Here is a 23,314-nt window from a genome sequence, read left to right as displayed (position 1 = left end):
CTGCTTCCCTGATCTGGGACCAGTTGGTCTCTTTTGACTCTCAACCTCACTGAATGGAGTCCAACCCTCATTGCCTCTTTTCACATCGACATTTCACAGCAAATGGAGGTGCAGGAACTTGCTATGGGTCACATTCAGTGGGTACTTTTATCACTCTTCAACCACTTAGTTGGGTCCTAGTCCTACCCTAGTGTCCGGTGACCCAAAGTCATACTAGCTTTTAATCTCAATAAGGTATTGCTGCTGTTATCAGTGATTAAACAGCTTAAAGCAAATTAAGACCTTAAAGGAATTTTAGACCACATTTTCCAGAGTCTCTGTTATCACAAAAGCCAGGGGTGGGCATATATTTACTTTTACATTTTTTTCTTGGTTAAAAAAAAGACTTTTTAAGTGTTCTGGGTCACTGGCAGTGTCCTCACCACAGCTGTCACAGTCTGTCCCTTCTGAGCAATGTTTCCTGTAAACATTTGACCTCAAATACAGGTGTCTTACAGCAAGTCGGTATTTGTCATTTTTTTATTAAGTGGACCCAAAATAAATTTCACTTGCATTTCATTTGCATCGCAAACGATGCATTACCACTGATTTGGCAAGGAATAAATGCACCTAAAGGGGGCAGCATTTAATACATTTACAAGCTAGATTGCGACAGTCTGAAGATGGCAATGCTTTTTTTCCCCTTGATTTTCAGCTTAGTAGTGCCACCTATTGGCAAACATCAGCTTGTCAAGAAACAAGACACTTAAAATTAAGTCTACAAATGATACCCATTTTTAAAATCAACTTTATTTTAAGTTTTTCATACAGATCTTAAGGCATCTGCACAATGTACAGTTTCTGCAGAGGTTTAAAAAATCATTTTCCTCAGATGGTTGATGGATTTGAAAACAAGGTCAACAAATTTTTGGTGTTTCCTCCCCGCTCTTAACAGTTTCATTTAATAAAATCTTAAATTACAACTCTTTTATATATCTATATATATATATATCTATATGTGTATATTATATATAACCTTGATTTCTTACAGCGGTCAGACATGGTGAAAGTGATGACAAAAAAAGTGTCTTTAAATTCATTAAATATGTACAGAGAGACTTCACATCATGGCACACACACACACACACACACGCACACACACACACACGCACACACACACACACACACACACGCACGCACACACGCACACACACATGCACACACACACGCACACACGCACACACACATGCACACACACACGCACACACACACACACGCACGCACGCACACACACACGCACACACATGCACGCTCACGTGCGTGTGCACGTATGTATACACACACTCCCACACAGCAGGCAGCACAAGACTACAGGAGGGGAACAGACACCAACGAGATGTTCTAACACATCTATTTACAGGTCCCTGCTTACTGCACGATGTCACTAGCTTCGTCTCTCACAGAGATGGAGGAGGTTGAAGGTGCGTTTACTTGAAATTATTTTGTACCCCCCTCAGAAGGGGTCTCTGGGTAGTGGGGAGGATGTCAAGGTAAGACCTACATAATGTGGGCCACACACGGCCTTATGGGTAGCTCCACTCTGAAGCCCCCCTCCAGTGAACAGTACAGCATGATGAATGTGGGGTTCCCTTGCGGGTGTTGGAGGAGGCCACGCGGACGTGGGAGATGCGTGGAGCGCCTCGTGCGAGCGCGGGCGATGGGGAGGAGGGGGGTGGGTATCGGTGGTCGCGAGAGGGCGGACATCGTGCAGCTCCGGCGTGCGGCCAGGGCTACTTGGTCACGAGGACGCGGAAGGTGACCCGGCCCATGAACTTGTCGCGCTCGTCGTTGTTGCGCAGGTCCGAACCCTCCACCTTGCACTCCACGATCAGCGGCTCATTGTAGTCCTGCTCCGTCAGCAGGAGCTTCACCGCCACAAGCGGCTGCACGTAGTTGGGCTGGAGAGAGAGAGAGAGAGAGAGAGGAACACACATGGAGGACGACCCACCACCGCCACCTGCTGGCTGCTGATTGCATGTTCATGCAACCGCCTGACTGGACGCATGTCTTTTCGCTGCTGATATTTATTCCAGGAGTGTGTAATAGCAAAGATAGCAATATGAGTCAAATATCAAGGTGAACGTTCCTGATGTAAACCTCTGCATGGAGGTGTGATTCATTTCAATCTTAACCGTCTGAAACTGTGATCCTCAACCAGTGTGCAAAACGCAGCATTATGCAACAACATACGAGAGATAATACGATATTCGATGCATTACACTAACTTGCCTCCTCAAGTGTATTGGTGCTGATAACAATCTCGGCACTGGAATTAATCACATACAGTCCTACTTACGTGTGCTTTCTTGCCGTAGTAAGGGAAGTACATCTTGTCGATTCGGCCTTCAGCGGGGAATAAATTCATCTGCAGAGGGGCTTCTCTCTGAAACAGGCCAAAGAGCAGAAAAGCTGAATTTTCCCAGCGATGCTTCAGGGAAGGCAGGACCCCAGGTGACCTCACTGACTCACCTAGCCTGCTCAGCTGAACAGAGACGGTTTCCATATCCTATTGCTATTACCAGTGAGATCACTATTAGAAGTCCAAATATAATCGTTTTCTCATCCTCTCACGTGTACAGGAGTACTGGCTTTCGTTCCATATTTGACACAAACGCGCACACCTCTCCTGTGGAGAGGACCAGTACCAGCTGATGAATGTTGACCCATGTGCCCTTTCACACACATTCTACCATGAGGAGAGAGATTCCTGTAGTATTCCGCATGGCTGTATAATACCAGATGGGTTTCTGCATGTGCACCAACAAACGATGGAAACACCAATTGGTAATAATCAATATCAATCAATATAATCAATAATAATGCATCTGTAATAAGGCGTTAGATTCCCTTTAGCTGCTGGTCATTTGAAACAAACATTCTCCAAATGAATAGAGCGACCATCCAATTCACTAGCTGAGGGAAAGTAATATGAGTTAAAGACGTGTGTTGGCTCCCTCAGGATCAGCTCAAACCAGATGTAGACACTATAAAAGATGACTCACCATATAACTTTCATTCTCCCAGTACTCCAAGGTCTCATTTTGTGATCATTACATAAATTAAAACATTTTTTTTAAACATCAAGTTTGGTCACACAGGGTCTTAAAATGGAAGGCTTATTTAATTATCATGTCTGTGAAAGTTAATAACAGTGTTGGTTGAGAGCTTATAAACTCTCAGTCATGAGGGTTTAAAACACATTTTATGGCCAGTATTCTATTTAAAATGCATGTCCAACAATCATTTCTCACTCACTAGACCCCCTTCCCAACACTGCGTTCTCTTAGTGGTACATGAAAACTTTTGACTGTTTCTGGTGCTGGAATTCAGTCGCAACTTCAGCAAAAATGGCTCCCCTACATTTTAAATGTCTTATAGTGTCTATATAATAAAAAAAAGGTTTTTAGTTAACCATGTCCAACACGGACATTTAACTTTGAATAATTCATTAGCAAGAAACCTGGTATGTTTCCAACTGAGATTTTATGATCTAGGCCTAATGATTTTCAGGTGGCATTTCCATCATTTTGCCCATCTCGTTGGCATAGAGGCATTCGGGTACCGACTTTACACCTCTTAAAGCAGAGCAGCCGCAGGGTTGGATCCATGTACGAAGGGTTCATGTGAACCTTATAAATGGTCATGAGTTGTCATTGCTGGACCACATCTGAAAAAACAGCTATCAGATGCGCTCGCTGTCAAAGACGGTGTGGAAGTCTGAGCAAATGCTACAAGTTGAATTGTGGTAAGCTAATAGGCAAGTCAAGTGTAGGTAGCACTTTCATACATAGCAGCAACCCAAGGCGCGTCACATAAGAGTTGCTGCACAGATAAATAAAACAAAAGCCTTTAAACAAAAATCTCAAACGGAGATCTAAATAAACTAGGAACTAAAGTGAAATGTTAAAATGTCAAAGCCAAAGGGCTCAAATTAAACATGTAAAGTGGTGAGATAAAATACAAAAAAAAAGACAAATTAAAAGTATTCAAAGAAGTAAAAGTGCATTATAGTTCATGGGTTAGTGAGTCAGCTAAAGGGAGCACTCAAAGCGTTACGCTTGAAGCAACTTCGGGGCATGCCACGATGCATGTCCGCTGATTGGCTGTCAGCAGTCACACCTAGACTCACCATCCAGGTAACCTGATCACTTCCATCCAAATGAGGATGCCACAACATATCACATCAAACCAGTGGATTTGGTTTGATATGCAGTCTTGTCCGGCACATAGACCTAAGGTCTCTCTGACAGTCAGAAGGAATGAAAAGGAATCACTTCCCCTGCCAGATAAACTGGGACTTCTCCGGTGTAAATCAGGCAATGCCCAAATTCCTCCGCACCTTCTACAACTAACATCTCATACTGAAGAGATGGAGAATTCATCTAAAGCTATAATGGAGCTCCTCATATAGACATGTTCATTTAGTTATAGTGAATTAAGCCTCAACTGTAACTGGATGAAGTCTTTGGAGATTGATTAGATCATCACTGCGTTAGACACAGTTTGCCCACTGTACATACCGAGTCAATGGTCACGTCAGGCAATATAAACTTTGTTTGTTTCAATATGAAACCTTTAATGGAAACATTAAAGTGTTAGAAGCATTAGAAGCACCAGCAGAAAAGAATCTCTCTCTCTCTCTCTCTCTCTCTACAGCACTAGTGGAAACAGAGACAGAGTATGAGAAGAACTTGGTTCCTAAAGGGGAGAGGCTATCCTTCCTGTTGTCGTCTGTATACCATCAGCCAATGTGTGACACATGGGCGGGAGTTCACAAAGAAATTACAGCTGGGGGGCGGGGCGTGGGGTGAATATTCAGACCAAGATTAGAACATCCGAGACCTGGTCCCAGACCAGGTTTATGAATATTAATTTCCCAAGAATGAAATAGTAGAGATTCCAAACATGTTCCAGGACTTTGTCAGGAATATGAAATGTCATCTTCAGTATCAATTTTGTTATTAGTGAAAATGATATAACAATGTCATTTTTTGTATGGATGCCACGACTGGATATTCTGATTCATAAAAGAATACTAATGCAAAAACAGGTGGTTGATGTAGCTACCATAGCTTGCACCGATGTTAGCTAGAAGTTTGAAATCTGAATGAGGTCCCTGGTGACAACAGGGAGGGTAGGCCTCAGTTCTTACCACGAGTGAACTGCCAACGGCACAGGAGGCGTGGAGAGAGACCACACATAAACAGACATTGAAAAAACAAGATGAAGGCACACACATGCATTAACTGCCATTGACAGATACCTCCTATTCAGAGCAACAAAATTTGAACCTTTCTCCCTCTTGCACATGTGCATGCACACACACACACACACACACATGCACACACACACGCACACACACACACACAGGCTGGTAAGCATTACCTTGGCTAAGCAGTTGACATATGGTTCTCCTCGTGGCATTAGTCCAATAACCTTTAAGGAGAAAAAGAACAACAAATAAGAACATAATAAAAAATACTATAAAAAGTTGTTAAAAAGTTAAATAATAAGTGGTGGACTTGCTAACAGGTGCTTACGCCTCTAAATCTTTACAATACCTTCATAAGTCTGACATTTACAATCCAAAAAATCTGTTTGTATCATAAAAGCCTTTGTTCTCACAGAAAAACCTTTATTATGAAATTACTCCGATTGTGAAGGTTGTCCCAACAGATAAATAGAGAAGGCAAACTATTACTACTAAAGATCTACCATATGCAGGTCTCCAGTGGGCTACACACCTCCTCAATAAAGTCCAATAACTGCAGCATTAGTGTGATTGCACACAGCTGGATCAGAACTGAACAACCTGTTCCTGCATCAGACATTTCATGTGCCAGATCACTGAAGACGGGGGCGGAGCCATGGCTGCTACAGAACTGCCATGCATTTCCTCATGAACCCAGGGCTTGCATGCCTCCATTTTGAGCGGGGGAATGCGCAGCATCTGACATTTAAACAATGGTGAGTGCGTGAAGAAGGCTGATCTGCTTGCAGTGTTCTCTCAACATCTATCTCTGCCAGCAAAGGCCCCGACGTGGCATTAGACACCACTGCAGTTAGGTAATGGAGAATGCAGCTGAAGACTCCCAGGGAATTCCCAGAATTCCCTAGGGGATGCAAGCCAAACTTGAAAAATCATGAGAACCATGGGCATTGTAAAAAAAGATTTCCGACAAGTGTCAACTTTCATCAAAGCAATTTCAACCCGAAAAACATTTCGGCCAGATTTAGAAAGTGCCTAGCAAAAAAACAAACAACTTATCGAGCATAGTCGTTAACTGCGGATGCAATACCACCGAAACAGAAACTGGCACATACAACTTCGGCGGCCCGCTCACCCGGTTCATCTTGACGAGGATGCAGGGCTGGCCCTCGCTGTAGCCGAAGCTGGTGTCCGCCAGTCCGGAGCACTGCCGCAGATAGCTGCGTTTGAACAGGCAGACCTTCTTCACCTCCTCGTCGTCCTGCATGAAGTACTCGCCAGCGTGACACTGCTCATTCTGCTCCTGCACGGTGTCGTTGTACTCTGCGGCAGAGCAGACGAGTGTGGTAGGGGCCCATTCGGGCTCCGCGCAAACAATAAGGGCATTGAACAGAATATTGTGCTGAAGAGAATTGTTAGATGTTGGGTAAGCAGTCACTCTTCACCACCCAACCATAGCAACAGCTGCTATAGGCTTTTACTCTCCGTGATTTACATCTTTCTCTGAAATCCTGTTGGCTCATGAACCATAGAGACGGATTCTCCTTCATTTTACTTTCCCCAAGATCTGCCTCTCTTACCCCGCCAGACCATTCAGGCTTTAGTATATATGAGCTGGTCAGTTCTATAAGGACCTAGCCGATCTCCTAACCTTTGAGAAAGAAGACCACAGCACGAGAGGATAGATCATAATGGCCCATCATTTATGATCCTCTGAAATAATGAAAGACTGGACCCGTCTCATGAAGCATTCACTTCCACGATTGAAAGATTATTTTGAGTGACATTCCAACCCCTCACCATCCTGCTCCCTCTCCCCTAACCCCTCACCATCCTGCTCCCTCTCCCCTAACCCCTAACCATCCTGCTCCCTCTCCCCTCACCATCCTGCTCCCTCTCCCCTAACCCCTCACCATCCTGCTCCCTCTCCCCTCACCATCCTGCTCCCTCTCCCCTAACCCCTCACCATCCTGCTCCCTCTCCCCCAACCCCTCACCATCCTGCTCCCTCTCCCCTAACCCCTCACCATCCTGCTCCCTCTCCCCTCACCATCCTGCTTAATCTCCCCTAACCCCTCACCATCCTGCTCAATCTCCCCTAACCCCTCACCATCCTGCTCCCTCTCCCCTCACCATCCTGCTCAATCTCCCCTAACCCCTCACCATCCTGCTCCCTCTGCCCTAACCCCTCACCATCCTGCTCCCTCTCCCCTAACCCCTCACCATCCTGCTCCCTCTCCCCTAACCCCTCACCATCCTGCTCCCTCTCCCCTCACCATCCTGCTCCCTCTCCCCTAACCCCTCACCATCCTGCTCCCTCTCCCCTCACCATCCTGCTCCCTCTCCCCTCACCATCCTGCTCCCTCTGCCCTAACCCCTCACCATCCTGCTCCCTCTCCCCTAACCCCTCACCATCCTGCTCCCTCTCCCCTCACCATCCTGCTCCCTCTGCCCTAACCCCTAACCATCCTGCTCCCTCTCCCCTAACCCTTCACCATCCTGCTCCCTCTCCCCTAACCCCTCACAATCCTGCTCCCTCTCCCCTAACCCCTCACCATCCTGATCCCTCTCCCCTAACCCCTCACCATCCTGCTCCCTCTCCCCTAACCCCTCACAATCCTGCTCCCTCTCCCCTAACCCCTCACCATCCTGCTCTCTCTCCCCTAACCCCTCACAATCCTGCTCCCTCTCCCCTAACCCCTCACCATCCTGCTCCCTCTCCCCTAACCCCTCACAATCCTGCTCCCTCTCCCCTAACCCCTCACCATCCTGCTCTCTCTCCCCTAACCCCTCACAATCCTGCTCCCTCTCCCCTAACCCTTCACCATCCTGCTCCCTCTCCCCTAACCCCTCACCATCCTGTTCCCTCTCCCCTCACCATCCTGCTCCCTCTCCCCTAACCCCTCACCATCCTGCTCCCTCTCCCCTAACCCCTAACCATCCTTCTCCCTCTCCCCTAACCCCTCACCATCCTGTTCCCTCTCCCCTCACCATCCTGCTCCCTCTCCCCTAACCCTTCACAATCCTGCTCCCTCTCCCCTAACCCCTCACCATCCTGCTCCCTCTCCCCTAACCCCTCACAATCCTGCTCCCTCTCCCCTAACCCCTCACCATCCTGCTCCCTCTCCCCTAACCCCTCACAATCCTGCTCCCTCTCCCCTAACCCCTCACAATCCTGCTCCCTCTCCCCTAACCCCTCACCATCCTGCTCCCTCTCCCCTAAGCCCTCACCATCCTGCTCCCTCTCCCCTAACCCCTCACCATCCTGTTCCCTCTCCCCTAACTCCTCACCATCCTGTTCCCTCTCCCCTAACTCCTCACCATCCTGCTCCCTCTCCCCTAACCATCCTGCTCCCTCTCCCCCAACCATCCTGCTCCCTCTCCCCTAACCCCTCACCATCCTGCTCCCTCTCCCCTAACCCCTCACCATCCTGCTCCCTCTCCCCTCACCATCCTGCTCCCTCTGCCCTAACCCCTAACCATCCTTCTCCCTCTCCCCTAACTCCTCACCATCCTGTTCCCTCTCCCCTAACGCCTCACCAACCTGCTCCATCTCCCCTAACCCCTAACCATCCTGCTCCCTCTCCCCTAACCATCCTGCTCTCTCTCCCCTAACCCCTCACCATCCTGCTCCCTCTCCCCTAACCCCTCACCAACCTGCTCCCTCTCCCCTAACCCCTCACCAACCTGCTCCCTCTCCCCTAACCCCTAACCATCCTGCTCCCTCTCCCCCAACCATCCTGCTCCCTCTCCCCTAACCCCTCACCAACCTGCTCCCTCTCCCCTCATCCTGCTGCACTCTCTGTCTTACTCCTCCACTACCTCTTCCAATGAAGTCCACTACCTCCAACTCACTAATTCCCATCTGAGACCTGCCTGCTCGGAGAGCTCTGATCCTCCTCTTCTCTGCTCACTCTTCTCCTCCTTAAAATCCACAGTGAGCCTTTGGCTTCTGTAGAACCTTCTTGGCAAAATCAGCTTCTAGTCTCAAGCGCTGGCAGACTGAACCCTCCTCACTGGTGTCATCAGTAATGCAGTATCCGCCCTGTTACTTTCTTGGCATTACCTTGAAGCGCTTTATTACGGCCTGTCCAACTTCACCCTCCAAACTGTTTTCACTGTGGTCATCCTGATGTCCAGGGAAACTCCAACCATTTTTGTGTTACTTTTTCACCCATGTAATTTCAAATTCAGGCTACCTGCTGCTGCCCAGGATACTTCCTGTTTTTTCTGCATCCTTAATAGTGTCTAGCCCTCACTTTACTCTACCTCACCTGGCCATCACATGCCAACAGTTGATCTTCAGGACTCTGATTAACGTTTTCCTTTGCAGAATGAACATTTTACCCCTCATTATCTTCTATCAACATATGCCTCTTTTATTACATGTTAATAGATGTTGTAAACTATTAAATTAGAAATTACAATGTGATGCCTACCCATTGATAGACAGCTTGTAGTGCATTCAATTAGATTTATTCTTTTAAGCCTTTTCATGAAAGCCTTTCACAGAGAAGTCAAGTTGTCTTGGACTTACCATGCAGGAAATTCTCCAAGCTCTGGACATACTCATGGTACTGCTGTGGGCTGGAAATGTTCACTGTGATCTCCAGGGATCTGGGCCTGATCATCAGACCTGTCGACACAGCAGCAAGAGAAGCTGATGGAGTTTGCTTTCACAGCTGATGGAATCTCCTCATTTTAAAATCCATCAGTCTGTTCATTACATGGATGTGTGCAACATTTTCATGTAGCCACTGACACCACAAATCAATACTTCCTTCCATACGTATATTTAAAAAATGGATGACTTGCAAAAACCAGAGGACAGCAAAGGAGTGTGAAGAACTCTGCAGAAAATAACTCTTTTGTTGCTACACTCTTAAACCTTAGCACAATGGACAATAACCCTCACAAAGAGCAACTCTGTACAAACTGCTGATTATGTTAATGAATTATAAATGAGCCATGACCTCACCATGCACCAATGCTCTTTTTGGAGGGCCCCGACAAAGGCACCACATTAAAAGACATTTAATTTATAATATATTTTCTCCAGTTAAGACCACACCAATCACATGTAATAGAATATAAAAATTGTAGTGAAGTGCACAAAGTTTCTAAAGAAACAAAAGCACTTTGCAGTGGAAGCTTGCTGAATGGTTTGTTGAATACCACCAGAATTAAGGATATTGGCTCCATTAATTTGTTGGTTCATTAATTTGTAGGCATTTCACATTTTAACTGATTGTTTAATATGTTTATCATAATTTCGATCCATAAAATCATGATTGCAACGTGAAACGAATTTACTAAAAAAATAAAAAATAATAAAAAAGTTAACACTGTCCATCAGCCGAGTGAGACAATAAAATGTATAAAGAAAAGTGAGACAGGGCTGAAGAGATACAAGAGCTTCAACGGGGGGAATACATTTTCACTGGGAAAAGAAGGATGAATTTAGATGGGGAGGAAAAGTAGGAGAGAATAGAGAGGGAGAGAGGGAGGGAGAGAGACAGAGAGAGGGAGGGAGGGAGGGGGAGGGAAAGAGGGAAGAAGAGAGACACTGAGGAAAATGTGTATATGAGAATGAATGAGATTAAGCTCCCTCCCTGACTGCAGCTTCACTGAGTTATAGAGCAGCTCTTAAAGTTTAATTTATGATGTCTCCCTCTATCAAAAGGGACATTTTCCATTTTACAAATGGACCAGAGATTTCCGTTAAAAACAGCAGATATTAATGAGTTTTGTTAAAGGGCACCCTGAAATGCCATGGCTTTAGAAGAATGTCTTCACAGAACATAAATACAGCGGATGTCTCCTACACTGTCCCATGTCCGGTGTATTGGATGAACACACCAGATTTTAATGCAAGGTGCTAAAAAGAAATTCACATATTGAAAATATATATTTAATGGTTGATTTTCTGCTATACTGTTGGATAACGAGATCACAGTTTCAGTTCTCATTTAGAACTCAAGAAGGGCCTCCACTTGGGATAGGATTTACATTCATTCATATGTCATGTACAATAGCATATTCTGAAAGCAATGTAAGTGCTTTAGGAGCAGAATTTAATAGGACAGGGAGCTAAGGATATTGGGTAGGATAAATATCAGAAGACCTCGGGGAATAAGTGGATTGGTCTATGTTTGTGCGTGTTCAAATTTGTAGGCTGAAATTCTACAGGAGTCATTTTGTGTACAACGACTGCAAATGGGTACTGCTATAAAATGGAAACATGATATACAAAAAATACTCCACAAGTCATAAAATGAGGCAATATAACCAACTTCCTCTGGAAGCTCCTCCCCCTACTCGATGTGCCCTATTTGTTTGTGTCTTTTTTTTTTTTTTTTTTTAGAAAAAGACAGACATTGTGAAAACGTTACCTGGGTTAGCCACTCGATCCCTGTACCTGGGAGTGTAGTCATCTAGTGTCTGCAGCATGACCCACATGGTCAGGGTGAACATTCCAGTAAGAAAACCATAGAAGACCACGTAGAAGAGAAAGATGAGTGCTGGAGACAAAGGGGGGGGGGGGGGGGGGGGGGGGGAGGAAGCAGGTTATCTGGTTGTGACTTTCTTGCAAACGTCACTGTTAAGTCACGAACACACACAAACACACTTTCTTGCTGAAATCTGAAACACACCAATAAAGCTGGATCATTGCCCGTAGCCACCTAGCAATTCATCTCTCACCAATTGTCATGACTCTGTAAGACCACAATTTACAATCCAATCAGCTTATTGGCTTATTGGTTTAGGATCAAGTGCCAGCCAGACTCCACAATTCCTTTAACAATGGATTTTCACTTATATCAAGTGAACTGAAACTTATTTCACTTATTTCAAATCAGGTTGATACATGAACAGTACAACCTGACAACAGAGCTAGGAATAAAGAATTATACTGTGGAAAGCTGAGGCTAGCATTTTTGCTAATAAATGTTTACTTTAAAAGAGTATAGAAAACAACAGCCACTAACAGTCGCTATGATGTGAATGTGACACCTAAAACATGAACCAGTCATCACCCAGTGGAGCAAAACAAAAAAGAAAAACAAAAACAGAGCTTCGAGTTTTATTTGTGACAAAGAGATGCCACTGAAATGGAGACAGTAAAACCTGCTCCTATTTAAGAAGAGACAGTCGTACAACCCTAGACTGGACATCAGGAACGCAAACACAGCCATGTCTGTAATGTTGTTGACTTCTGAATACAAGAAAGCTGTTTCACTGAAGAGAATATTTCTGCTTGAATTTCTATGCTAGCTTGAATCGAGAGATTATTGTCAAGGTCCTAAACAGATCAGAAGATTTTAGGACACTATTGGTGCTTTAGACACTGTTGGTGCTTTAGACACTATTGGTGCTTTATACCGTTGGCCACAGAATCCAAACCCATTCTGTTTCCAGGTGTCTCAATGGGGATTAATATGACTGCAACGCAGCATAGAAAGAGGATGGTTGGGAAAGAGTGAGTGAGAGAGTGCAGAAGAGTGAGGTTACTTATAGACACATTTCTTCTTGGCTGATATCTGAGGTAGACTGCTGCTACTATAAATAGTGTGTGGGGGAGGACAGTTTAGAGAAAGCACAGCAACGGCCCGAGAGTGGAATACACACACACACACACACACACACACACACATATATATACTTTGTACCACAGAATCCACTCAGTAAATCTCAAATCACTGCATCAGCACCAAGAGATTTGATGGACAAACCATCATGTTCCTAGTTTAAGACGTGTCTGCCTCAGTAGAATGAAATTGCTGGCTTAGCTGCTCAATTCTCAGTTGGTCTTAAGGTTTAACAGCCAGGCTTCTCAAACTGAGTAATATCAACATTCTGAGAAACAGCACCACGGTGCAGCACTCTGCAAGGTCAAATAACACACACCATTAAGAACCATTAACACAGCACTGTTAGCATCTCACCTCTAAGAGATTGTCATGCATGTACCTTCAGGAAGGGTGTCGATAATGTCTCACACACTTCAGAAGAAGACGTAAACAAAACAAAAAAATGCCACATTTGTCAATGGTGATTTTTCACCCCAATCGAAATTTGTCCGGATGGTGACACCTTCACTTGTGTAGCGCAATGGTTTCACCCTATGGCCACTAAATAACCCAGCATCTACTTAACAACAAGAGCTGGTCAGCATCCATAGCTACCAGGCAACTTTGGTCATTGGTTTCTTGTGTTTAATAAAATGACAAATGGTTTCGTGGTATCAATTCAGACTCAGATTTGACTACGCATGGTTGCTAGGGGCAGTCATGGTCCTGTGGTAGGGAACTGGTCTTGTGACCGGAGGGTCGTTGGTTTAATTCCCAGGCCTGAGGCCATGACTGAGGTGCCCTTGAGCAAAGCACCTAACCCCCAATTGCTCCCCGGGCGCCGGGCTAAGACTGCCCACCACTCTGGGCACGTGTGATCCACAGCCCCCTAGTAATCACTAGTGTGTGTGTTCTAATTGCACAGATGGGTAAATGTGGAGGACAAATTTCCATTGCGGTGAAAAAAAAAAATCACAATTGACAAATATGGCACATTTCACATTATAGTACATTTAATTGCAATTTCTATCTTATCCATTAAAAACCCCAATCACTTTAAACTAGTTCTTTCCCCACAGGCAAATTTTACTAGTAATGACAAAAGCCGGGGTATATATTGCTATGCAAATCGGATGATTAACATTCATTTGCCGTTGGCAGCATTAGCATTTTTGAGTGAAGTGTTCCTTTAATGGTCATTAACACATTACTGCTGAAGAGAGAAAGGGGGAGGAATTGTTTTCTTCCATTAGCACGACTCCCCCAATATGACGTGTTTGTCTTGCCGTGAGCATGGCGTGAAAGCATCCGCAAGCGTCGGGTTGCAGCTGTCTCACTGCAGTTGCTTGACAGTTGGCCGCCCTCTGCTCCGATATCCACGATGGCACATATTAAAGTGCCCCAAGCACACTAACCTCAAGCGCCTGTGTGTGACCCCCCCGTGTGAATACAGTTTTAATTGCATGGGTGTTATATTTGTGAACAGCACAAATATAAAAATATAACACCACAGCTCCTCAATGGGGCCAATTTCTCACGATTTCTCTTTATATTGATCGATTTGATTTGGGAGAAAAGCTTATTAGACACCAAGCAGCATGCTAGGGTTGCAACGGTATGAGATTTTCACGGTATGATAACCGTCTCAGAAAATACCGCGGTATCACGGTTATCACGGTATCACAGTTAGTTTGTATATTATTAAAAGATACACTGACCCTTAAAGAAATTACAAGTTTTTTTTGTTCAATTAACTATTTATTGTAGAAACCTGGAACTATTGTATACAAAATGTCTCCTTTAAAAAAATAAGCTGTACACATGTTTAAATAAATACTGCAAAATTAGATAAACCTAAATCATGGATTTCAGTACAATTATTTAAGTTTAAATTATTTAATATCTGATAAACTCAACCTGGGTCAGTGTCTGATCAACAACTGTTGTAAACGTCCGTTGTACTGCCAAGTTAGAATATAACCAGATACTGCAGAAAGAGAGGATTTATTTCTGACATGACCCTCACAATAGAGATTTCTATTTTAAGGCTTTCACACCGAGTCTGGTTTTAACATATGAAAAACAGGCACGTAAAATTTTGAAAATGAACGCATGTAAATTAATGGCATCTTTCACATCCAGTGAAAGCAAGGACCTTAAAAATCTATGGATTTACACTTTCACTAGTGACCGTAGCGCGCGACTCGGCACAGTTCTTTTGTATTACGTTAACAAATACGAGCCTCTTGTAATTCCAGGACGAAACACGAGAGAACGACGTTAAGACTGGGCGTTTTGAAAATAAACAACCATTAAATAATTTAATAAAAAGCGAATTATTTTGAGTATATGTATAAATATTTAACTTAATTAAGTTTAAGGTGCTGGGAAATATTGAAACGGACCTTTAAAGTTACGTACAAGTGCTTTAATTCCACCTTATAAAGGTGTATGAACCCTGCAAACATGACTTTGTTCATTGCGCTGAGGCGCGACGCGCGCAAAGTTACAAAATTCGAGACGTGCACGACCTCGCGAATCGACAGCGCGCGAGACCCGCGCTCACCGGCGGAGCCACCGCGATTACGTCATTTTCGCCGCTGATTTTAGTTAAGCTTTTTTTTTGTTAAAAAATTTGTTAAGTCTAATGCACTTTCTGCCATTCTCACTGCTGTGTGCTTAGTAGCTGAACCGGAGCGGAGTTGCGCATGCGCGGGTCAGTTTCTCCGCTGGCTTGCTTTTTACCGGTAATAAGCAAACGCACACGGTATGATAACCGTGCATTTTAATACCGTGGTATACCGTGAAACCGGTTACCGCTGCAACCCTACAGCATGCTGGGATTGTGCTGCTTTCATTTAAGATTCTTGCGGAAGTCAAAAATCTTATTATGCAAATTTGTCATTTGTCTGCATGGAAAAATGTTGAGTGAGACAGGACGATGCTGATTTTTGCTTTGAGGGTTTACTAATCTGTTGCCATTACCAAATAACATTGGGCTCTTGCTGCCTAGAAATCGCAGTCTGTGGTGTTACCATACATTAACTACTCATTTATGAAACGACATGCTTTCCATAAGCATATTTACACTTTCCCGAGGCTGTTTAATTTAACATCAAAACCCCATCAACTCCTTAAATGCCACTCCCAACAGGTTATGCCAGACCTTCAGCAATGGATAAGATCACATATTTCCTCCTTTTCTTGCTTGTTTTTTTTTTTCAAAGTTTCTATCTAATTTTAAAGCATTTTTTTTTACCTTGCCTATTTCCCTACCTGGTACCACCGATGAGAATGGATTTCTTCCTCATACATTCTTTAATGCTTCACTTCACATTCTCTACTCCCCCACAACTCCCCTTCTTATCAGAGACAAGAGTTGGAGTAGGCAGGGTAGGACAGGGGCTGGTAGGTGAGAACGTGTCCGATGGCTACAACATCCAAGCGTATTGATTTTTCGCCTGTATTTTCTGTTACAAGTAAGAACTCATAAAATTATCTAAAAACCTGAGTCATCTTGAAGGTTTGGTTTTTTTTTTTAATGTAAGAAGTGCTACACAAAAGCTGAACCTTGAGGGTGGATGTCAGTTGTTTTTAGGTTCCAAGTCCACCTTAAAGCACAAAACTGTTTTGGTACCAATCTCCCTTAGGCATAAATATTACTACCAACAAGACTACCAACAACACTAACGCATTTACATCAGCTAGAAAATTAGCATGAAGGCCACAATCGGAGGGAAGCCGGTAGGCGGCCATTTGCAAAGCTGCTGGCTGTGACACTTTATGCTTTTATCTCCTCCACACTTGAGCATCTTTGCCTTTCAAGGACTGCATCTGAAGAGTGGGAGGTGGGAGGTGGGGGCTTGTCTTAAAAATCCAACCCAATCCGTTAGTCATCAATTCCCTTCCTCTTCCTGTGTCCCTCAGTAGGACCTTTTGAGCAACAGACAGACGTCACTGCTGTGGCGTTTCTCCTCAGCACATTGGCGAGAAACGCAGCCCAGTGTGGAGAGTGCTAAAACAAATCCAGCAACACAGAGACAGCGGCAAACCGATTCATTGCAGTTGTTCTGCCATGCAGTGTAAATCTATTAATTTAGACGTACAAGAATAGCACGTTTAGAGACACGAACAGGCAGAGCACACACAAGAGGAGTATTTGAGGGAAAGAAAAGACTGTCTGTTCAGCAGTGGCTCACATGCTGTCCTGAGCTGCTGAAGGAGGTCTTGTTTTCCCTCCTCCTTCTCACTCTTCCGATTGTAATAGAACCCCCAGTGTCCAAATACTTCAGTGCCCAGGATGGCTGACTAATAGCGATAAAAATATCCCCCAGAAGCAACTCTGTGGCCTATGAGAGTACCCCAACCAATCCTGGGGCCCGTCGGAATGGATACTGTACCCCAACCAATCCTGGGGCCCATCGGAGTGGGTACTGTACTCCAACCAAACCTGGGCTCAACAGAGAGGGTACTGTACCCAAACCAAACCTGGGTCCCAACGGAGTGGGTACTGTACTCCAACCAAACCTGGGGCCCATCGGAGTGATACTGTACCCAAACCAAACCTGGGGATCATCAGCATGGGTACTGTATCCCAACCAAACCTGGGCCCCTTCGGAGTGGGTACTGTACCCAAACCAAACCTGGGGACCATCAGCATGGGTACTGTCCCCAAACCAAACCTGGGCCCCTTAGGAGTGGGTACTGTACCCAAACCAAACCTGGGGACCATCAGCATGGGTACTGTACCCCAAACAAACCTGGGGCCCATCGGATTGGGTACCAAGATGAGGTGAACACTGATGGGCCTCCGACTTCCTCCCATTTTTTCTTCTTTTCTCTTGAAACTAAATATCTTTTAGTTTGGGCTTAATGCCATGATGGGATCTGTGACTTTAGGTCAATAACATACAAGCATGCATACCACAAATATGGTGGTATACAGAGTTCATAGCAATTAAGCATAACCTGCTCCAAGAGAAACACCAGAGGAAACCGGAGCTATATTGTCTATTTACTAGTCCTGCTGCTCCAAACCACCAGAGTGAGCTCATCATTATCAAGGCCTTCAACACTATCAGTGGGTGTGTTAGCACTGGGGAATCAGCAAATCATCAGATCAGGACCGATTGCATAATTAATTATTTGATTTAGTTAAAGGTTTTTAATGGCGCTGTGACTTCATGGCATTCACACTACTCATGCCAAATCACTTTGTCACTTGATGCTTTTAACTCACACAAATAAAACAATGGTTCCATTTGGTAATGTACAGATTTTTTCAAATCTATATCTACTCAACAAATTTATCCTGACTTTTTTAATTATTGGAGACTTATTAAAGTCTCCAAAGGCTGCCATGAACATATGAAATACAGGAAACCCAGATCAGAAGACAAACTAATACCATTTCGGTCATAACTTCACAAATGCACAATTTCCACAGCACACATAAAAACAGGCTTCCTATACTAACTCTTAAGCATGCTCACCCAATTACTGCAGAAGTGATTGCATATGAAAACAAGATCGATAGTTCTTCTAGGGCTGTTAATAGGACCCTGTTCTTGTTTGACGGCACAAAAAGCTGAATGAATCTTTTCCACATCTCTGACTTTAAATACAAATCTGCTCAAGTAAGAAAGCTAATGCTAAAATGGGGATGGACATTAATGGACATGTGATAACCATACATTGCAGCAATTTGCTTGCATGGTTCAACCTGAAGGAAAATGAGAAAGACCCCCCAGTACTGGTCACTGGGTTTGTCCATGGCCTTTCAGAAGGCCTTCATATGTCCTCCAGGTTTATCAAAATATGATGGATGTGCCTGTGGTCTGAGTGCATCCTGTTTGTTACAGAGTGCAGTGTCTAGGTGGTAAAAGGCTCATCTTTTTATAAGGTGGAGATTTTAACCAAGCAGGATCTTGTTTGTATTCTACAATATTTTCAGAGGAAAAACAATTGTTGGTAAACCACAAACTGAAAACTGCCACACTATCTACTTATATTTACAAGTGTAAATGCCAACTACTGTAGGAAGGTCATTGGGACACCTTATTGAAAGTGGAGCCATCTGCCCTCTCTTGAATTACTAAGTATGCAGCCTGTGTTAAACTGACAAACTGACAGTGATTTTCTACTGCAAGAAGGGACAGAACTATAGCCCATTTATTATCAGAAATAAAGATGTCAACATACATTGGGATATTTCAAACATGAACTTCATTCATGTAGTGCAATATAGAACTTACAGTGACATTATTGTGGATTAAATGATCAGTCTTGGTTCCACTTAAACCTTGTATGTCACGTCATTACTCTGAATAAACTCGCTGCTAGCACACTAGTAACAATAAATTTAGTAATTTGTTTAAAACTCCCCCTACTGCCTAATGTATACAGGAAGCACCAATGAGATGAGTCAGATGTTCACAGCAGTTTGTTCTACAGTGGATTCTGGTCTAATCCTTCGAGACATAAAAGTGCTTAGGGCTGAAAGCTGTGGGCATAAGAAAGATGTACCTGCCCGTTAACACAAAGCCAAGCCTTGAGTACCAACTAGTACTCATCACTCTTGTACCCTCTCCTGGGAGCTGAAGGAATCTCTGGGATGAGAGCTAGGCAGATATGTGCTGTGAGTCTTTCTCCACCACTGTTCCTCCATCAATTGTGTACTGTAATCCATAACCACACCCTTCGTGAATGGCCACTGATGCCAAGAATTAAACATTCCATGACACTTAACCTTCAGGAACTTCAAAAACACAAGAAAAGGTCGAGAAGCAAGTGCATTAGCAAAGGCATTAGCATATCTTAGCATATGCATAGCTTTGTATGCAGAGGCAGGTTTCGGCGTAACAAACAGGATAACGTCCTTTCTGTGTACGTGTTATAATGGTCATCACAGGAGCTGACAAGTATACCCAACGTAATCCACATGAACTAATTTTGTCAGAGAACACATGGGGACAGGAAATGCTTTGCTCTTTTTCCCCAGGGGTTTTCGAAGAGTGTATCTGCAACATGTCAGTCAAAGGAATTATAGACACTGATGATCAAAATGTCAAAACATAGCTGTACCACCCAATTGAAAGTGTGAAGAAATAAAAACAGTAGAAATAGTATGGTATACCTTAATCCTAATTTATTTGAAGCCAACATAATCAGTGTGCTGATTCTGAAACAATGCTCATAATGCCCCTTGTTACTTTGAGCAAAGCAAAACAAAGCCTATCTATTTGAATGGGGATGCCTGTTTTAACATATTAACTGACTATAAGTGACGATTATTAAGATACTCCTACCCAGACTTCGTACTCTGTCTCTTCCAGGGCAGTCACTGCGATTGATAACTTTGGCATAATAGTCAGGTCAATTTAAAGCTCAGTGGCTCAATTATCTGCACTCAGTGGTCTGTCCAAGTTAACACAGAAGAATGTCTGCTGCTGGAAGTGGTTCACATATCTGGAACGATTAAATGCTGACAGAAGCAGCGGAGAGATCAAATGAAACCTACAGAAAGAACGTTTCTGCTCAGACACAAATGCCTTAGGACCTACTGTGATATGGTTCATTATACAGAAGGACAGTGACCAAACACACTCTGCATTCTTGACTGGCCAAGACAACAGCACCATCCAATTCAATGAGCCTTGAGTAAAGAGGGAAAACGATAATTTCACACAATTCATTTCTAGTAAAAACATACTCTTTGGTTTCATTGTTAATGTTAAAAGGAAATCTTTAAATCCGCAAAGTGCCGGGGCAAAACAACTCCTTAAACACCGGAAAGCAATGAATGAATTACGGTCTTAAAATGACTTGCACTTCAAGGCTACAGAGCAATCCATGCAAGAGAGAGGCCGAGGCAGGCAGAGCATTAGAGTGGAAGCCCGCCATCATCTAGGGACATCTGTGGATCACAGCAATCTGGACATCATTGTAAATACATGCAAGCAAATGTTAACCATGAGGTCTGTCCGCTCCGAACCACAGGTGCTCCAAAATGGAGTGAACATATACAAAGATGCTTTAGTTTCTCATTGTTGATTAATTGTTGCCAAAAACAATTACAGACAAACTGATAGTCTGCGTGTCAACGTCCCTCCAAATCTAAAGTGCTGAATTGCAGGGCCATGGAAAAGACAGGGTTACTGTCCTTTTGACATTCTCTGCATCCGCATACATGTAACAAGCCAATAGAGTATTATTCACTACCGTTTCCCACATTAGCAAACAAACAGATTTTTTTTTTCGTTGCAATTACCATGTGACCAAAGGGCTCCTTTCTCCATTGGAATGGAGAGAATCAAGTTGACCTTGAAAGGGAGGGAGGGAGGGGAGATGGCGTCCGGGAACTCAAGCATCGCATTAAGGCAAACCCATCCCGGGGAAAAAGGAGAGGGACTGTGGATTTTGGCATTCGCGAGCTTGGAGGAATATAAAATGTCAATTTGTCTATGAAAACAATAAAACGTTAACAGCTATAAGCTACGCCATTCCATTTAGGCTATAGCTGGTATCCAGGCAACTGAGAGTAATTTAAGAAACTTGCCCCCACCCCATCCCCCACCCCGTAGAATCCAATAACACTTCAGACACACCATACATTTTATGAAAAGCATTTTATAATACACAGGCCCAGAAGATCAAGCCAAGTACTCTAGTGTAAATTAAATCATAACCGACTTACAAAGAGAGGCACGGAATTTTCCTCTCATTGCGGAGGAATTGGCGGAGCCTATTTGCATATGCATGCGGAGCCTACGTCACAATGACCGACGACGTGAACCGCTACTGCAGTCGGTGTCACTCATCTGACGGGAATTTTCGTTGCACCTATGAGGTTTTAAGGTATCCAGCAGCAGGGGTCTTAGCTGCTATTGAACGCACAGTAATGGCATTAATGGCATTAAGGAAAGACTATAGATAGAATGGGGTGACCACCCTCCCCCACCCCAAAGCCTCGTGCGAATCTGCTTGATCGGCGTGGAAGAACGCTGTCGCCATTCAGATTTGATCAAATGCCAACGCATTAGCGAATTTGAAGCTCGATTCAAACAACCTACATTTGAAATACCTTGTGTTACAGAAGTTGCGCGGCGTTTTTTAAGCTCCATTACCAGTTATGAAGTCAAGATTGCATTAGCATAGTGCACGAAGTGGCAGGCCGGTTTAAATCTTACCATACGAATTAAAATAGCTATGCACAAACATTTCAATAAGTCGCATTACTAAAATATTGATATGTCTATGGTACGCTTCATAAATCAGTAATAACAAGACCCCTATCCGTCTACAGCCCAGCCTATGCAGCAGTCTACTGAAAAACTATCGGCTTAGTAGGCAAATTTCGGAAAACGAGAGAATTATAGAAACAATTAGCTTCGTTATGAGTTTATTATTACTTGATTAATGACTGAGGCTACAGTGTCGTGAGCTGTAATTGACTGACTGGCTACTATTACCTCGCAGCATCCTCGAAGCAAGCTATTTTGTGACAAACGCGTTTAATTCGAAACCATTGTAAATGCCGGGTATAAAGTGAATATTGTGATACATATATTTACTTATCAGTTATGTCCATTTGCCACTAAAATATATATTTTAGGCTATGGACCGCCAGATTTCAACGTCAGGGATTTCCTCACTGATGTTTCTTACCCCAACTACTCGCAGTGCGCCCAAGGAATTCCCCGGTTCTTGGGTTGTAGATAAAATCTTTCCAACTCGATTTTTTCCCTTCTGGTTTCTCCTCCTTGTTTGCCATGGTGAGGTTAAGATGGATTATTAGCGGACAATGAAGAAAGAAAAATGAACAATGCAGAGACAGAGAGAGAGAGCAGGGATGTCACGTCTGAATTGGAAAATAAATAAGGTGTGTGCAGCTCCGAACGCAGCGCGCGCTCCTCGTCCTCGCGGCTCCGCAAAACCGCAGCAGCTGGCGCTTCTGCGAGTAGCGTCGGAAGACCGTGGCGCATGCGCAGTGCCACGCGACGTGAATTCCGAGGCAGAGCTGCCTAACCAAATTAAACCATCCAATATTAAGTTTCATCGAAGACAAAACCCAACATCCTGATCCGTGAGGAAAAATCTCATGCATGACGTCAATGTTCAGTTTGTGTTTATTACAAGTACTAAAGATGCTCGTAGGTGTTACTCGCCCCACCAGCATGTCGAGTAAGCCAATTAACACTAAACTAGATTTAAGATTTAATCTTGAGATCACTGATTCATTCTGATTAAAAGTCGTTAATTAGCGATTAAACCTGCCTTTTGCAACATAACTTATCAGTCTGCGCTTCACTTTTATATAAAGCTTATTCACAGAGCACAATTTCATACATAACGTTAAATTTACGAGCAGCTGCTGCTGAAGTGTGTTTGAGGGAAAACAGACGTTTACGGAAACAGAAACACATCCATTCATGTCTATGCACGCAGGCCCGCGAACAATATCTGGAACAAGTTCTCAGAGTTTCCCCATTGAGTGC

General features: G+C 43.9%; 1 protein-coding gene across 1 annotated transcript; it reads right to left on the bottom strand.

Annotated features, from left to right (window-relative positions):
* Positions 1-766: 766 nt before the first annotated feature.
* atp1b3b (ATPase Na+/K+ transporting subunit beta 3b) lies at positions 767-22,788 on the bottom strand. The gene is made up of 7 exons (XM_076976191.1): positions 22,485-22,788; positions 11,640-11,768; positions 9,785-9,883; positions 6,384-6,571; positions 5,425-5,475; positions 2,336-2,422; positions 767-1,937 (listed from the first exon to the last, which is right to left on the bottom strand). Exons 1-7 carry the CDS (start codon positions 22,588-22,590, stop codon positions 1,770-1,772), a joined length of 828 nt encoding a protein of 275 aa, XP_076832306.1. The 5' UTR covers positions 22,591-22,788; the 3' UTR covers positions 767-1,769.
* Between the last annotated feature and the right edge of the window lie 526 nt (positions 22,789-23,314).

Source organism: Brachyhypopomus gauderio, chromosome 16, assembly GCF_052324685.1.
Source record: "Brachyhypopomus gauderio isolate BG-103 chromosome 16, BGAUD_0.2, whole genome shotgun sequence".
In the NCBI taxonomy this organism is placed as follows: domain Eukaryota; kingdom Metazoa; phylum Chordata; class Actinopteri; order Gymnotiformes; family Hypopomidae; genus Brachyhypopomus; species Brachyhypopomus gauderio.
Note: the sequence above shows the minus strand (reverse complement) of the source record. Positions and strands in the feature narration are given on the sequence as shown.

Excerpts from the sequence above, each read along its gene's own strand:
- atp1b3b (XM_076976191.1), bottom strand. The coding sequence starts at position 22,590 with ATGGCAAACAAGGAGGAGAAACCAGAAGGGAAAAAATCGAGTTGGAAA. Across the intron at positions 6,572-9,784 it reads CTTGGAGAATTTCCTGCATG|AGTACAACGACACCGTGCAG; the intron begins GTAAGTCCAAGA and ends GCTCTGCCGCAG. Across the intron at positions 2,423-5,424 it reads ATGTCAACTGCTTAGCCAAG|AGAGAAGCCCCTCTGCAGAT; the intron begins GTAATGCTTACC and ends GGCCTGTTTCAG.